Here is a 17,769-nt window from a genome sequence, read left to right on the forward strand (position 1 = left end):
CTCAAAGTATATGTTTCCTGGCATACTAGACATTATCAGATAAAGTGGTTTAAAAAAAAAAACACTATGTGAAAATTAAAAACGTTTGCATTATTCTGTTCCACAAGAAATCAGGACCATGTTAGGCAGCGGTGCCTCACCATCTAAAAGCTGGAACAATGAGTGTAGGTACTATAACTTAAAATGCTGTGGTTGTACACTAATGTGCTTTCTTTTAAAATATGACATGAAAAACAAAGCTAAGATAGCTCGTTCTTAAAACTGTCTCGGTCAATCAAGACTGCTTTGTTGATTTCTGTTGACATTTAATTCCAAATACTCAAAAGCTACTGCAGACTGACTCCCATGCATTGCAGCTTTGAAGGACAACAAATTCCGTATCAGTGCAAAAAAAGATTTTATTTAGGTTTTTTCACTTAATGTCCAGATAGTTAACCCACAGTATTTCTTCTCTCCATTGTTGTAAAATATGAAAAAGTTTATCTTCAGCATAGCCATAGACTTTCAAGTGCTTTTTTAAAAAACGAAACGGTTAGAGCAAGTTAAGCACCAACCTACAGCATTCGTTTACCTTAGCCGGTTCCGATACAGAGGAATATTTCTTAATTTGAGAATCAACCCCCAGAGACTTAGCTAACTGTACAGCATCTGAATCACCACTGATCAATGTCCCAAGAGCCACAAGTAGTCTAAAGATAGCTTCGAGGTCTTGCACAATTTCCATGACTGTGCTGATCACTGATAAGCACTGAGCTTTCCCCTCAATGTTATTAATTTTATGTAAACAGACAGCGTAGTTCAGAGCCAGGGTGGCTAATGCAATGTGAATGTTCTTATTGCTGCTTATTTTCAGCTCTATTGCCTGTGACATTATCAAGTCCCCCTGTGACATCATGAGCTTCTGGCCAACTGGGTGGATAAAACAGTTGCAGAAAATTCTAAGGGCCAGCATCTGGTTGGCTTGCTTTCCTTCGGGGTTCAGGAATTGGATCAGGTGGCTGCTGAACTGTAGGCCATCCTTCTCGCTGCAGAAGCTTTCGTTCACGCTGGGATGCCTGATGGATAACCGAAGAATATCGAGTGCTGGAAAGACAATGTCTAGGAACACAGGGGAAACAAGCGACCTCATTACACTTTGAAATGTTGCAGAGCTTTCAGCAGGTCTGTTGTAATAACCCCTATGGGAAAGGTTCGTCTAGCCCAGGGTTTCTTAAAGGGGTTGATACTTGACCCCCTTAGGGGGTCTAAGGGACTGGGCAGGGGGTGAATAAGGACCTGGGGTGGAAACGCCCGGACACTGAGGTCTGGCTCCGAGGGCCTTCTGGCGGTTCCCTCTCTGCAACTAGTGAGGTTACAGAGAACAAGGCAGAGGGCCTTCTCGGTGGTAGCGCCCACCCTGTGGAATGCCCTCCCGTCAGATGTCAAGGAAATAAACAACTATCCAACTTCTGAAAGCAGCCCTATATAGGGAAGTTTTTAATGTTTAATGTTGGAAGCTGCCCAGAGTTGCTGGGGAAACCCAGCCAGATAGGTGGCATGCTGTTGTTATTGTTATTAATGATGTATAGTAAAAATAATATTTATGAACTCTGAAATAAAGGGCATTAAGAATGTAGAGAGTGCACCTCCCTTGCCCATTGAGGAACTTCTGTGTAGGACAACTGCATCTAACATGGAGGTTCAGTTCTGAGGGTTCTACCTATACAGTGGTGCCTTGGTTGACGAACTTAATCCGTTCTGGAAGTCCGTTCATAAACCGAAGTGTTCTTAAACTACGGCGTGCTTTCCCATAGCAGCAGGGGACTCAATTTACAAATGGAACACACTCAACAGGAAACAAACCCATGTTCTGCTTCCAAGGCAAAGTCCACAAACCAACACACCTACTTGTGGGTTTGCAGCGTTCTTAATCCAAGTTGTTCATAAACTAAGCTGTTCTTAAACCAAGGTACCACTGTACATGAAAATCAGCTATACACAAAACCTTGAAACGGAGCTTAAAACTCTTGCTGCTCAGGAAATGCCAAGTGGACCAGGCGCAAAGAGTTTTTAAGCTCTCCGCCTTGCCTGCATTTAACTTGCGCAATTTCAAGCAGCTTTTGTCTTCAACCATGCAAAGTTGAAATCGCAGAAGTTAAATATGTTTAAGAGGCCATTGTACTGTATTTTTAAAAAGACAATTCCACAATATAATGGTATTCTCAGACCGTGGTGCTGTACGAACAGAGAAGCAGGCTAAACAGCGAAGAACATGGGGACTCAAGACTCACAAAACCTACAGCCCAATATTCATATGCTTGTTAAAAGCCCATTAGGCCCATCCATCTCATTAGAGAAGATTTTTTAAAAACTTATTATTTTCACTCGTTTTTCTTTTTTATTTACATTTTATCAATTGCCATTGCCGGGAATCAAAATTAATAAATTACAGTATTACATATTGATTATTTCTTAAACTTTTTCATTTATAGTCCTAAGAATTTGGGTTGGGGCTGATGACAATTTTATGAACTCAGCAGTTTGGGAACTGATCTAGCCTGAATTACATCTCTCTATTTTAGGAAAATAATGGAATCCTTAGCATATTTATGTAACTCAGACAACTGAATTACAAATGTCATTGCTATTAAAATAAGCTGGTGTGCGGGGGCGGTAAGTAGGATAGTCTTAAGATTAAACTTCAGAACTCTAATCAGCATAAAATCTTCACCCTATAGGCAATGGAACAGCATCCCCATCAGCCACTAATATATTAAACTGCCAATCACCAATACAAAGAAATAAAATTATTTGTGGTATAAAAACTGGTGTATCTAAAAAGGTAAAGGTAAAGGACCCCTGATAGTTAAGTCCAGTCGCAGATGACTCTGGGGTTGTGGCGCTCATCTCACTTTACAGGCCGAGGGAGCCGCCGTTTGTCCGCAGACAGTTTTTCCAGGTCATGTGGCCAGTAGGACTAAGCAGCTTCTGGCGAAACCAGAGCAGCACACGGAAACGCTGTTTACCTTCCCGTTGGAGCGGTACCTATTTATCTACTTGCACTTTGATGTGCTTTCGAACTGCTAAGTTGGCAGGAGCTGGGACCAAACAACGGGAGCTCACCCCGTCGTGGGGATTTGAACTGCCGATGTTCTTATTGGTAAACCCAAGAGTGGTTTAGACCACAGCGCCACCGGCGTCCGGTGTATCTAACAAGAAGTGAAATAAGGTGAACTTTTCTAACTGCTACCCACCCATCTAATTTGCTGGACCTACTAGATGTCCCCAACAACAATTCCATACCATTTGGCCAGTTAATTGCCTTCCACAAAGTTTGCAGTTGCTGGGCTGTGGGAGCTTCAGAGGAGGTGTTGCAGGTTATAGAGAGCATCTTCTCCAGAAGATCTAAATCATCTTCAGTTAACTGCTGTTCAGCAGGGGCACTTCTGTTAAGTTCTTTCAGTTTGCCTGTGAGACAAATGGGAGATAGTTTGAAATGCTCTATTTGAACCTCTTCACGTTATGAATACGAAAATGAATTCTCGATCCAGTTCAATTCTATTGTTGCCTGTTGGCATATTTCATGTTAACCTAGTTGCCTAGTGGGCAAATCCCCAATGAAAAAACAATTTTGCTTCATCTCAAATGTGCTCCAAAACCTGATTTGCATTATGCATAAACAGTGCGCTCTCTAGGATTTGTACAGGAAATATTTCCATGGCATTGCTTCACAATTGTCTTATGTTCCTTTCACCACACAAATGTTAAGATGTTAACCACACAAATGTTAAATGTTAAGTGAGAGTCTGGAAAAAGTTGTAGAATGAAAGGGAATGTATGAAACATATGATCTGTAGTCCAAAACAATTTAAGATTTAAACCTCAAATCATGAGACAGAGGCTGCAGTCCCAAGGTGTACTTACCAAGAAGAAAGCACCACTAAATTCAGTGTAAAGTACTCCCAAGTAAACCTATTGAAGTTTGGTGTGGAAGATGAGAACCAGGTGTTTACAATAAATTCAAAAGCATTTGTAATTGCTTTGAGCTTCTGAAAACGAAACTACAGTGGTACCTTGGGTTAAGTACTTAATTTGTTCCAGAGGTCCATACTTAACCTGAAACTGTTCTTAACCTGAAGCACCACTTTAGCTAATGGGGCCTCCTGCTGCTGCCGCGCCACCGGAGCACAATTTCTGTTCTCATCCTGAAGCAAAGTTCTTAACCTGAAGCACTATTTCTGGGTTAGCAGAGTCTGTAACCTGAAGCATATGTAACCTGAAGCGTATGTAACCTGAGGTACCACTGTTATAGCCCAATGGGAGAGGGAGAGAGAGAGCATGTGAACAGCGTGCCGAAGTTCTCATTTTCAGACCCTCCACGATGAAGATATTTGCACAAGACACCCAGGAGAGCCGCTGCTCAGCAGAGCAGACATTGCTGGCATAGACAGTCAGCCTGACTTGGTATAAGGCTGCTTCGTGTGTACCTCATTCTTGAGACTTGTAAGTCTCTGCCCTATCGATGCTTCCTATGAGGACTCCCAGCCTGCTCTTAATTTTGAAAGTCTTACGAACTCTGAAAATCATGAAAGGTGAGAGGCTCACTAGGTAACCGGTGCCAAAGACAGTACTGCTTGCCTTAAAAAAATAAACATTAAACTAGGTTCCAGTTTTGGGGTTCCAGAACAGTGACCCAACTTACATGGCAGAGGAACAGGTAAGTGCCCCTTCACTACATGCCTGAAAGAACATGCAGTGGGGGGGGGCAGTTGTATAAGTTGATTGGCAGCGCAGCGTTGTGGCACCGGCTGGGTGCGGAGAATGAACAAAACTTACCACGCCAGCAGAGCTGCGCTGCACTGCCTGCCTGTCCACACAAGGGGGAGGCCAGCAAGATGAAACGACCCTTGGCGGACAAATCCCCCCCCCCCCCACGCTGGCCAGGTGGCCATTCAGCAAGGGGGCAGGGGTTGTGGCAGCAAGGCCAGAGACCCCCAGCGGCAGGCAGGCAGGCAGGCGGGATGGGGATCCCTGCATGGGAGCGCACCCCCTTGAAATTGTGTGCCTGAGGCTGGGCCCCCCTGCCCCCTCTGCTATGCCCCTGAATGCACAAATTGAGGATGACATGTAAAATTGCACCCCTCGCATTATCTGAAGCACACAGAGGAGAAGAGAGCCTGCAGAACCCATGGCAGATTGTGGCATGAGTGTTGTGTCAGCAGCAGGCTTGGGTTATACTAGCACAGGGGTCAGCCAACCTTTTCAGCAGGGGGGCAGTCCACTGTCCTTCAGACCTTGTGTGGGGCTGGACTATATTTGGGGGGAGGGGGAATGAACGAATTCCTATGCCCCACAAATAACCCAGAGATGCATTTTAAATAAAAGCACATATTCTACTCATGTAAAAACACGCTGATTCCCAGACTGCCGTGGACAGGATTTAGAAGGCGATTGGGCCGGATCCAGCCCCCGGGCCTTAGTTTGCCTACCCATGCACTAGCATCTCAGATGATTTCAGGAGTCTGTTTCAATATCCTTGCAAGACATTAATCACGTAATACAAATCAATAAGCTTGAAACTAACCTTCCTTTTTAATGCCTTAAGAACATAAAAAGGTTTGTACTGTACAGCTTTGCACAAAAGTCCATTTGCCACAAAAGCAGATCCACTGATTATGTTGCTGCTCATTGCTTGCACCCCTTGTCATCTATTCCAGCTGCATAGAAAGGGGAAAGTAGGCAGTGCTTTTAATGCTCCCAGCTATCCAGGGAGGACTGCGGTCAACTGAATACCACAGGGGCAAAATGGCAAGTACATTCGATATATTTAGCAATTGCTCCAGTCCTTACGATGTATCAAAATATTCACTTCTTCTCAACAGGGGAAGATAAGCAATACTGGAATGAGCCTGACTTGCAATATTTCTAATTCACAAGACGCAAGTGGCTGCTTTATTATATTAAAAACTCAAATCTTTTGAGTAATCCAACCTTCCTATGTTTTATTTCTCAGAAGTAAAAATAGGCTGAAAATAGTTTCAGGGGAGTAAAATAAAACATTTTACGGGACTGATGTGTTTGAAGGATAATTGCTCACCCCAATCATCATTTAACAAACCGTATAAATACACTCACCCATTATTTGTGTAGGGTTGGCCTGATCAAAAGCAACAGCTTCCTTCTTTGGAAAATAAATATTTTCATTTTTAGGTATAGTTAATTTGTAGGCACCCGTCCCTAAAAGGGAGAAATAAATTCTTAGAAACTTAACAGTATAGCTTTGCACCCTATAGCAGGGAAAAAACATTAGCTTAATTGTCACATATTATGTAGCTATTTAAAAGATTGCTAAACCGTAATTTAAATTATTCCATGTCTACATGTTTTTTATAAAAATAATGCTTTGTTCACTGTGTGGCCTTGACCAAGTAATTTAATCCAAGGGTACCTCAAACACCTCTCTGCACTCCTGGGAGAAAGCATGGGATAAAATCTAACGAATTAACTCCTGCAGAAAAAATGGTTACATAAACAGCACTTCATATCCTGAGCGTTTCAGCTTTTTAATTAGCTAACACATTTCAGAGACTTAAGTGGCCTCCAAAATTTAGTTTAAAGGGAGCCCAGTATAATTAATTTTATTAACTCCATTTGTGTTTATCCATGCGCTATTACAAAAGCCAGTAGCCACATTTCACACCCTTCTGAGAACAGGGATGGAGAATCTTTTGCAAAAAAATAAAAATAATTAAAGATTTTCTTGTGTAACAGACAAATACAGGCAAGGACACATAGTGTGTCTCTACTTTCAATTCACACAAGTCTTTTGAACAGTTCATTTGCATTTGGTATGAGACACTGTTGTCATATGTGGTTCGGGGAGGAAAGAGAGTTGAGTTTATCTAGGCTTTCTTGTCTTTTTGAATAGCTTCTCTTCTAAGATTGTTGCAGCTTCATGGCGAACAGGAAGGAAAGGAGCTTTTCAAGGCAAAAGGCAGGCAGGTGAAAAACTCTGAGAGTTTTAGCGATACGACAACTGATAAGTTTCAAGGAGGGAAGCTTTTAGCATTGGTCACCTGTGAGATTTTTGAAAGCTCTCTCGGGTTCAGTAAACCAAGAGAACGTGCGCATTAATAAAATTAACAGCTTAAAACAGATTTGATAGAAAAATTTCCCCGGAGTCTTAATTTACTTGCTACAGTTTTATCTTACTCTTCCTCCAAGGAGCTTAGGGTGGTATCCATGGTTTTCCTCCTTCTCCATTTGGCCTCTCCTATTTTATCCCAAACAATGGATGCTTCACTCGCCGCTGCCCCAAACACACACCTCTGGGCTGCTCACCCCATCTCTCCTTTCCTTGCCCTACCTCACCTTACTTCCACCCCAACTTTCCCTTTATCTGCATTTCTACCATCTGAACTGCAACCAACTTATCCACAAGCATGAATAAGTGGAGAGGTCAGCTATTATAATAAGTGTGGTCAGCTATTATAACACTGTGCTTGGTTTCTCTAGTTAGAAGCAGCACAAAGCCTAGCTGGAGTGAAGTGGCAACAAGATGGCGGGCAGTGGGGATTTTGTTATTTTGGGGGAGGAGGAGGGCAGATGTAAGTGACCAGCACGGAGCTTTGGCATAAGTTTTCAAAACTGTGAGACGAATGATTTACTTACCTGTAAATGGATCAGCTCCGCTTGCAGGAGCTGCAGGTTCAGATGCTGAACCTGGGACGTAGCGACCTGTACCTAGAGAAAAACAGGAACAAAATTGCATTCACATTGCTTAAACGTCCACAGTATGAAGTGTTTGGGTTTAAATAATCATAAAAAAAACAGCAACAGCAAGCCCACACACCATTTTTGTAGCTCCCATATTTGGATCCCAACATCTTTGCTAAGCACCAATGGGTTCTACACGGTTTTTACTTCTATTATTTCCAATGTGTGTATACATTTTTTCCCTAAAGAAAGCGCACGGGATTGGAGCCTTAAGTTTCCTGTGTGAGAGAGCCCAGGATTGAGTCTCGCAGGAATCATGATCATAACCCTTTGGCAATCATTACGTGTGTCAGGGGTTCAGGAGCAGAGGCAAGGGCAAGGGAGGAAACAGAGAGCGAGGGAGAGGAGGCAGAAGAAAAGATGAGTGATGACGACGACCCGAGATCTCCGAGTCTTTCCAGTGAATCAGAAGATTCACAGAAAGGAGCACCAGTGGCCAGGGCAAGGGGGGAGCCTAGGGGGACACCCCAGGAAGATAGAGCCAGAGGGGACTCAGAGGGGAGCAGTTGGAAATCAGGACCAGCGTCACCGCCAGAGAGCAGGGAAGAGGAAGGGCGCCAGGGATCAAGCGCTGGCAGCTCACAACAGGGGGGAGGGCACGAGTCAGGAGTGGCCACACCTCCATCGGGGAGCGAAGAAACGGTCAGACGGAAGGTGGAAGGTTGGGCGCGCGTGCCAAGTTCAAATGCACAGGAAGGTGGCGCAGTAGGCAGCCCGGAAAGGGAGCCAGGTCCTAAAGCCCGCCGAAAGGAGGGAGAAGAGTCAGGGGGGTCAGCGTCAGCGTCAGAGGAATCCCGGAAAGAAGAAACCCCGGGGGGCAGAGGGACCCAGAGAAGAACAGTCAGGCGGAAAAGGTGGAGCAAGGCTAGGATATTAAGTTGGTGTACAAGGGGCGGAGACTCAGATGGAGCTTCGCCGATCTAACCATGAGACGTAGAGTTGCACGCAGCAGCTTGAGAATGGAAACTGTAACTCAATAAAGACTTTTATTTAATGATCGCTGGCTAGCGTGATCCTCTGTGAGCTAGGATCTGGAAGCAGCTCTGACAGTAAGCTCCATCCCTAGATTGTGGGCATCTACGTCCTCGCGGAGAGGAGAGAAAGCGGGTGCCTACTAGCGAGCTCACGAACGGCAGACAACATGACGGCCGAACAGCAGATAGTGGAACTCAGAGAAGCAGTGACACGACTGAATGCCGAGGCTCTTGCATCCAGGAAGAGAGAGGAGGACGCAGCTGCCGCCTACAGGGATCTCCAGGTCAGGTTGGAAGTGCTTACGAAGCAAGGGCAACTGACACCCAAACCGGAGGGGATTGGGTTGGGGAGACGAACAGGCGGTCTGGTCTCTCACTTCGATGGGAATTTGCAACAGTACCCCAACTTTAGAGCAGATGTAATGTGTGCACTGCAACTGCTGAACAAAGACTTTAGAGATGAGCAAGAGAAGGTGGGATTCATCATGTCCCATTTGCATGGAGATGCTAAAGCATGGCTGCGCAATTTGTGGAGAGATAAGGATCCGGCGCTCCAAAATGCGGATGCCTTTATTAAAGCGATGGATGGGTGCTTTTTATCAAGCATTGACGTGGATCTTGCTCGGCAGGAGATACATGGACTGAAGCAAGGGAGGGCCAGCGTAAGGCAGTACCATGCCCGCTTTTTCGCTTTGGTCAGTGCCCTGGAATGGGACAGAGATTCGGCTCCTGTAAGAGACCTGTTTTGGGAGGGATTGCACGGCTCGGTTAAAGATGAAATTGCGAGGGGGGAGAGACCCCGGACCACGCAGGAGATCGTTCAGAGGGCGCTGGCGGTGGGGGTGCGGCTGGAAGGACGTCCGTGGAGCAGGGACGAAGGGCGTGGAGGGCGCGAACCAGCCAGGGGCTCCTCCTTCCTTCCCAGAGAAGCAGCGCGTGCGCAATCCACGCCTCCACCAGGAGGAGGAGCGGAACCTATGGAGGTTGGAGGTGCAAGGGCTCAGTCAGCAGCCAGAGCCCTAGCACCGGCAGCAGTGAAAGCGAAGCCTCCTAGAGGGAACAGGAAGTGTTACATCTGCGATGATCCACAGCATATGGCGAAAGAGTGTCCCCAGAGGCTCCACAAGCACACTGCAGCCTCAGCAATGGTAACTGCAGCAACGCAGCAAGGACAACCACAGCAGGGAAACGACGGAGTCTGGTTGGAGGAAGAGGCACTGGGGCCCAGCCAGACGTGTCAGTGAAGCAGTCCCCAGAGATTTTACAGCCCATGGACCCCCTCCCACCCAAACCGGTAGTGAGGCTCACCGCGTCGCTCCAGCTGCCCAATGGAATCACCATGGACGTGCCAATCACCATTGACTCCGGAAGCAATGCGGACTTTATAGGGCAGGACTTTGTCGACCGGCACGCTATACAGTTGCTGCCTGCCACGCTGCCCCTGCAGGTTGTCACGGTGGATGGCAGGGAGCTGCTAGGGGGGCAAGTGGTGAAGCAGACGCCACCAATGGTGATGCGACTTGGGAATCACAGGGAAATCATCAGCTTCAATGTCACTCAACTATCGGACACGCCCATTGTATTGGGCATGAGTTGGCTGGACAAGCACAGCCCGACGCTGGCTTGGTACCAGAGGCAGCTGACCTTCGGCTCTTCCTTTTGCGCTGAACACTGCATCGTGCCCAGGCAGGAAGGAGGGGAAGAGGAGTCACAGCTGCAGCTAGGCACGCTGCAAGCGGTTCCCCACAAGTACGCAGAATTTTTGGAGGTTTTCTGCGAGAAGGAGGCAGACAGGCTACCCCCCCACAGACCATATGACTGCAAAATTGACCTGCTGCCGGGGGCGGCGCTGCCCAAAGGGAAGCTGTATTCCATGTCTGAGGACGAACTGCAGGAACTCAAAGAGTTCATAGATCATAATTTGGAGCGCGGTTTCATCCGAGAGTCCAAGGCAGCGGGGGGCAGTCCGGTATTCTTTGTTAAGAAGCGGGACACGCCCCAAAAAAGACTTGTAGTGGACTTTCGCATCTTGAACAGTGTGACCAAGCCATCGGACTTCCCCATGCCCCGAATCGACGACCTCCTCGCAAAGGTACGGAAGGGCAGAGTGTTCACCAAGTTGGACCTGCGAGGGGCATACAACCTCATTCGCATGCGGGAGGGAGATGAGTGGAAGACAGCCATGTTCACGCCCCTGGGCACCTACGAATATAGAGTTATGCCTTTTGGATTGCAAAATGGCTCCCACGTTTTTCAAACTTTCATGCATCACGTGTTGGCGGGGCTCCTCTACAAGACGTGCGTCTGTTTCTTGGATGACATCCTGATCTTTTCGGAATCGCAGCAGGAGCATGACAGACACGTCAAGGAAGTGCTGAGCAGGCTACAGCAACATAGGCTTTACGCCAAGCTGGAGAAGTGCCAATTCAACGTGACCAAGGTGGATTTCCTGGGCTACAAGTTGTCTGATAAAGGGCTCGCCATGGACAGCGCCAAGGTCCGAGCAGTGTTGGATTGGAAAAGCCCACGCAACCGGAAGGAGGTCCAACGGTTTGTCGGCTTCGCGAACTTCTATCGCAAGTTTATCAAAGGCTTTGCGATGCAGACAGCGGCCATCACGGACACGCTCAGCTCCAAGAAAAAGAAGTTCATCTGGACAGAGCAGGCGGAGCAGTCCTTTCAGGCACTCAAGCGTCTCTTCGCGTCGGAAGAGCAGCTGCTTCATGTCAACCCCAGCAGGCCGATGAGGGTGGAGACAGACGCTTCGGACAGAGCCGTGGGAGCAGTCCTGCTGCAGAAAGACCCGCAGGGGGTTTGGAGGCCGGGAGCGTTTTACTCAAGGAAGCTCAGCAAGTCCGAACAGAACTACACCATCTGGGACAGGGAGTTGCTGGCCATTCATGCAGCGTTCAAAGCGTGGAGGCACTTCCTGATCGGCGCCAAGCACACGGTGCAGGTCTGCACGGACCACAAGAATCTAGAGCACTGGCGCACGGCACAGTTCCTGAACCAGAGGCAGATACGTTGGGCTGAGTTCTTTGCGAATTTCGACTTCCGAATAGAGTATGTCCCGGGGGACACCAACATCATGGCGGATGCTCTCTCCCGTAAGCCACAGTATCTGGAGGAGGCAACGCCAGCGGCCGCCATGCACATCTTCGCACCGACAGTGTGGGCGTGCGCGGCGGCGACAGTTGACCTGGATGCGGTGCGACGAGCGTTGCAGGATGACTCCTTCGCGCAAGCAAAGATGGCAGAGGTGCACAGGGGCACGGCAGCGACCGACGAGTTCCAGCTGCGAGATGGTTTGCTCATCCGTAAAGGGGCCATCTACGTGCCGGGAGACGAACTTCGCGCCAAGGTACTGCAGCAGCTGCACGACGCGCCCACTGCCGGGCACTTTGGCAAGGAGAAGACGGTGGAATTAGTAGCCAGAGACTTCTGGTGGCCCGGAATGAGAGGGGAAGTCGCGGACTACGTGGCGAGGTGTGACACCTGCCAGAGGTCCAAACCAGTGCACAGACCGCCGGCCGGACTGCTGGAACCGCTGCAAACTCCGTTCGAGCCATGGGAGAGAGTGGCCCTGGACTTTGTCACGGATCTGCCCAGCTCGAGGGGCAAGACGGCTGTGCTGGTGGTGGTGGATTTGTTCTCCAAGATGGCACATTTCATTCCGTGTGCAAAGGTGGCCACGGCGGAACAAACCGCCAAACTGTTCATAGACCACGTGTTCAAGGTTCACGGTCTGCCGCGGTCTATTCTGTCCGACCGAGGGCGACAGTTCATCTCGAACTTCTGGCAGAGGCTGATGGGCTTCCTGAACGTCAAGATCAACCTGGCGTCGGCTAGACACCCGCAGACCAACGGGCAAGCGGAGCGGGTCAATGCCATCATGCAGCAGTACCTGAGATGTTATGCGAATCAACAGCCTGCGACGTGGGTGGATTACCTGCCTCTCGCCGAGTTCGCCTACAACAACACGAAGCACGTGTCCACGGGGGTCACGCCGTTCTTCGCCAACAACGGGAGGCACCCTAGAACCTTCCCGGGACTGGAAAGAATGGGGGAGGGGGAGCCGCAGACAGCAGATGCGTTCGCGTCGGAGTTGCAGGAGGTCCACGATCAGCTGCGGCGGCACCTGGAGCTGGCTAAACACGCATACAAGGTACAAGCGGACAAACACAGAAGGGTTGGCGAAGAGATCCATGTGGGAGACTGGGTCTGGTTAGCAGCCCACGCAGTGCCGGCCAGGTCGTTGGCGAAGAAGAAACTAGGGCATAAACAACTGGGGCCCTACCAAGTCGACGAACAGGTCAACCCGGTGGCTTTCAGGCTGGCTCTTCCGGTGGGTTCCAGAATGCATCCGGTGTTCCACAGATCGGTGCTCACTCCCTACAAGGCACCTCACAGGTTTCAGGAACCAGGAACGGCACCGGGTCCGCTCCGAGAGAGAACCGGGCAAGGGGGAGTGGCACAGGAGGAGCGCATCAACGAAGTCACGGAGATTTTGGACTCCAGATGGGGGGAAGAGGGGGTAGAATACCTTCTCGCCAAGGAGGGCACCCCGGCCAGTGCCAACAGCTGGGTGCCGGGCTACGCTTTAGACGAACCTCTGCTCAAAGAAGAGTTTCATGCCCTCTTCCCACATAGGCCAATGCCAGCAGACTTTTTCGACGACTGGCTTTTCACGCCCACGCTTTCAGCCAGCACGTTCCGGGGGTTCGACTCGGACGAGGAACCGACACGAGACGCCCGTTCCCCGGAGGGGTCACCCTCGGGATCTGCTTCAGAACCCTCGTATTGGTGGGATGATCGACCAGAGGAGCAGTTCCGCAGAAGGTGGCTGGAGGGTCCAGGACGAGCAACGTCTCCAGAAGGCAACGAGGGAGAGACGGACATGGACGTTTTCGGGGACGACCCGGGTTTCGAGCACGGCGGCACAGAGATGGAAGCGGAGGTGACCGTCGTCAACGAGAGCAGGGAGGAAGAACCGGAAGACTTCGGATGGCGGCCCGCCACGGGAAGCGAACTGTATCCGACATTCGTCCCCCTGACACGGCAGCACCCAGATCCCGCACCGGAAGGAGGGGAGGGGGGAAGAGGGGGCTTCGAGGGGGGGATGGATGTCAGGGGTTCAGGAGCAGAGGCAAGGGCAAGGGAGGAAACAGAGAGCGAGGGAGAGGAGGCAGAAGAAAAGATGAGTGATGACGACGACCCGAGATCTCCGAGTCTTTCCAGTGAATCAGAAGATTCACAGAAAGGAGCACCAGTGGCCAGGGCAAGGGGGGAGCCTAGGGGGACACCCCAGGAAGATAGAGCCAGAGGGGACTCAGAGGGGAGCAGTTGGAAATCAGGACCAGCGTCACCGCCAGAGAGCAGGGAAGAGGAAGGGCGCCAGGGATCAAGCGCTGGCAGCTCACAACAGGGGGGAGGGCACGAGTCAGGAGTGGCCACACCTCCATCGGGGAGCGAAGAAACGGTCAGACGGAAGGTGGAAGGTTGGGCGCGCGTGCCAAGTTCAAATGCACAGGAAGGTGGCGCAGTAGGCAGCCCGGAAAGGGAGCCAGGTCCTAAAGCCCGCCGAAAGGAGGGAGAAGAGTCAGGGGGGTCAGCGTCAGAGGAATCCCGGAAAGAAGAAACCCCGGGGGGCAGAGGGACCCAGAGAAGAACAGTCAGGCGGAAAAGGTGGAGCAAGGCTAGGATATTAAGTTGGTGTACAAGGGGCGGAGACTCAGATGGAGCTTCGCCGATCTAACCATGAGACGTAGAGTTGCACGCAGCAGCTTGAGAATGGAAACTGTAACTCAATAAAGACTTTTATTTAATGATCGCTGGCTAGCGTGATCCTCTGTGAGCTAGGATCTGGAAGCAGCTCTGACAACGTGCAAGTGCAATTCGTGTCTCAACTTCTATTCTGAACCTCAAACTCGGTCTTGAAGACTGTAAGCAGCTGGCTCCTGGAGGATGCTATGACTCATCCACCACAGTTGCCTTAGCGCCCAGATGTATGGTCGCCATTGAAACCAAAGCCCTCAATTTCCTTGCCAAGGAAACGCCTTGCCAAGTGCGATCATCTCCCCCCCAACCCCCGAGATGCAAAGTTTTGTGAAACTCCTCTACAACACCCATACTCATCTGAATCAATCAATACCAAATGATCATTCTTTCAAGACACACCTGTAAAAAAAAAAAGGTTTTGCAAAAAAAAAAAAAAACCAACAAGCTACGACATGTTTCTGGTCCAAACTTGCATTTAAATGTCACGCCTTTGCTTCTAGAAATGCGGTGCTTTTTCTGTATAACAAGGGCTGAACATTCTAGGGCTCCCCTGGGTGAATACTAGATTACCCTTCCAACTCTACAATTCTATGATTCTAAAGCACATTTTTAAATAAGAAATAAAACGATTCTGAGCCAACATCATAGCTTTGCTCCCTGCCTTGTCCATCCGGAATTCCAATCAGCTCCATTTCACCACACCAACTGTAAACCCAAAACTTTACATGTATTCTCCCAGAAGGGAGAATAAAAACAACTCTGCCATCATCGACACAGTACCTGTAAACGGATCTGCAGCTGGGAGCCCTTCCCTGGACTCCAAGGAAGAACCTGGAACATAGCGGCCACCGCCTATGAAAAGATAAACCGAGGAAAAGAATGTGATCCAATGCACTCTTATTATTAAAACATGGAGGGGAAACACCCCATTAACTTTGCTCCTTAATGAAGTGCCCATACTTTTAAGAACACTCCACTTCATCTGCTGCAATCAGAAACGAAAATTATTATCATTTCTTACATTTATATGCCGCCCGCAGGTCTCAGGGCTGTTCACAAGATAAAATTACAATATAAAGACACAAAAGACATAATCAGTGTTCCGCAGTATGGCCAGGGGCAAAAGAACTCTGGCACGCTATTCAGCCACATATTTAACAAGGAGCGAGGTAGCAAATTTACGGCAGCTTGGAGCTCTTTATTACCTGTGAAAGGATCTGAAAATTCCGCATTCGTGGGTCCCAGCGTTTGCCCTTTGGTGTTATCTATTATGAATTTGGCCACCTGGTCCAGGAACATTGGATTTAGATCATTCTTCTGCAGGAAGTTGTATGCCGTCAGCCAGGGATCATCACTGATGTTGTAGGGCAGCTTGTGAGAGGGCCCGCCTTCATTCACATCAATAGTAAAAACATAGTCGTATTCCTTTTTTAAGGAAAGGGAAACGGCGAGAGTGATTTATTCTTATATATACCATTCCAGTGCACACAGCCCAACAATAGGTTGGGCTGCCAGGGTTTAATTACTAAACGTTAGGGGTGAAAAATTACTTACCCTTCCTTCAAATAAAACCTTTCCAGATGTCTGCTGTGTGGCTCCTGATGAACCGACAACATCCCCGATCTTCATCCACCTCCCTTCGCCAGCGCTCCACTGATAAGCTTCAACTTTCCCATTACTTTTAATAAGTCTCGTTTGTCCATCTCTTGTACCTTAAAACACAGAGAGGAGAAAATCAGCTGCGGGCCTGGAGAAAATGGTTTTAGTTCAGGGGTCAGCAAAGTTTTTGGGCCTTGGGCCGGTTCACAGTCCCGCAGACACGCATGCGAAAATGCTATTTCCGGCGCTCCTTCCGGCACAGAGGAGGCGTGCGCGGAAGTCTCTGCAGCCAATCAGAAGCAGCAGAAGCCCCGTCAGACGTTCGGCTTCCAAAAGTAGTTCACAAACCGGAACAGTTTGCAACGTTCGGGAGCCAAAACGTTTGGGGAACTAAGCAATTCAACTTCCAATGTACGACTGTAATCCCTAAACAAAAGGGTGGCAATCCATTTAGGGGGCAGAGGACCATAACAACCCCCAGCCAACTCCCTGGGGCTGAAGTGTACAAGTGAACATGCCAAGAACTACATTTCTGAAAATGCTATCCAAAAGGGGAACAATGGGTAAGACAGGGTTTGTTTTACAAAAAATATAGAAAGATGACACACCTGGGAGGCCTTGGAGACCACAAAAAACCTAAAAATGTTTGAGAGCAGAGTATAATAATAATATTACAGGCTGAGGGAGCTGTCAGTTAAGAAAAAAATCTTAACTGAAAAAGATGGACAGTTTGTAGAGTCTTGGCATCACAAGAAAACCTTGGTGGGGAGGGGCAGATATAGCCTGTGGATTAGTCACTCCTGCGCTAAACCTTTTCTTTACCAGGACAGAATAGATGAGGAGGGATGCATGTTTGCCGGATAAATTTAAAATTATACCTGGTTCGTCCAAATGCTCTCTCCCAGGAAGCTCATCAACACTGATGTCCCCTAAATCAGCAGTTTGAGGATCAATTTTTGCTTGAGAAAGTTCGTTTTCAAAAGCCTGGATCTCCTCCAGATTTGCTGTGCGCTCCAAAGACTCAGTGAACACTCTGATAATGCCATCACTGAAAGAGGAAAAATAATAATTTCATTATCTAGGAAAGCGGTCCCCTGCCCCTACACATCCTATTTCCTTTCTTACTGCTGTCCCCGTCCCCACCCCTCTCTAAGAAAGAAATCCAGATTGCTGACCAGGTTTTATATCATAAGATTGATGCCTCATCTTCAAACCGATCTTCCCCAGGAAGCAAGGTAATTAATTTTAGAATATTCCAGTGAAATGCATCAAGTTGAGGACCTACTTCAAACTTGTGCGGTCTACATTTTTTTTAACCCTAGTGTTCATTTCAGTCACTGATCAGGTACAAAACAAGAATGCATGGCCAAACTGTACTGAAGGTTAAGACATAAATGATCGGTGTTAACTGATACCGAGTATATAGTCCTGGTCAGCGGTCAGCAAACCTTTTTCAGCAGGGGGCCGGTGCACTGTCCCTCAGACCTTCTGGGGGGCCAGACTATATATTTTTTTGGGGGGGGGGGAATGAACGAATTCCTGTGCCCCACAAATAACCCAGAGATGCAGTTTAAATAAAAGCACACATTCTACTCATGTAAAAACACGCTGATTCCCGGACTGTCCACGGACCAGATTTAGAAGGCAACTGGGCCGGATCCGG

The 17,769-nt window shown here is 48.5% G+C and overlaps 1 protein-coding gene across 1 annotated transcript in view; it reads right to left on the reverse strand.

Annotated features, from left to right (window-relative positions):
• Positions 1-378: 378 nt before the first annotated feature.
• The window catches only part of PLAA (phospholipase A2 activating protein), a 30,442-nt gene continuing 13,051 nt past the window's right edge, over positions 379-17,769 (reverse strand). Inside the window, exons 7-14 of the mRNA XM_080987813.1 lie at positions 16,985-17,154; positions 16,062-16,219; positions 15,713-15,932; positions 15,288-15,359; positions 7,651-7,722; positions 6,115-6,216; positions 3,283-3,447; positions 379-1,098 (exon numbers count right to left, since the gene is read on the reverse strand). Coding sequence (XP_080843939.1) covers positions 533-1,098; positions 3,283-3,447; positions 6,115-6,216; positions 7,651-7,722; positions 15,288-15,359; positions 15,713-15,932; positions 16,062-16,219; positions 16,985-17,154 — 1,525 coding nt within the window. The 3' untranslated portion in view covers positions 379-532. The remainder of the gene's footprint in view (positions 1,099-3,282; positions 3,448-6,114; positions 6,217-7,650; positions 7,723-15,287; positions 15,360-15,712; positions 15,933-16,061; positions 16,220-16,984; positions 17,155-17,769) is intronic.

Source organism: Podarcis pityusensis (assembly GCF_964106645.2).
Source record: "Podarcis pityusensis genome assembly, chromosome: 17".
NCBI classification, from domain to species: domain Eukaryota; kingdom Metazoa; phylum Chordata; class Lepidosauria; order Squamata; family Lacertidae; genus Podarcis; species Podarcis pityusensis.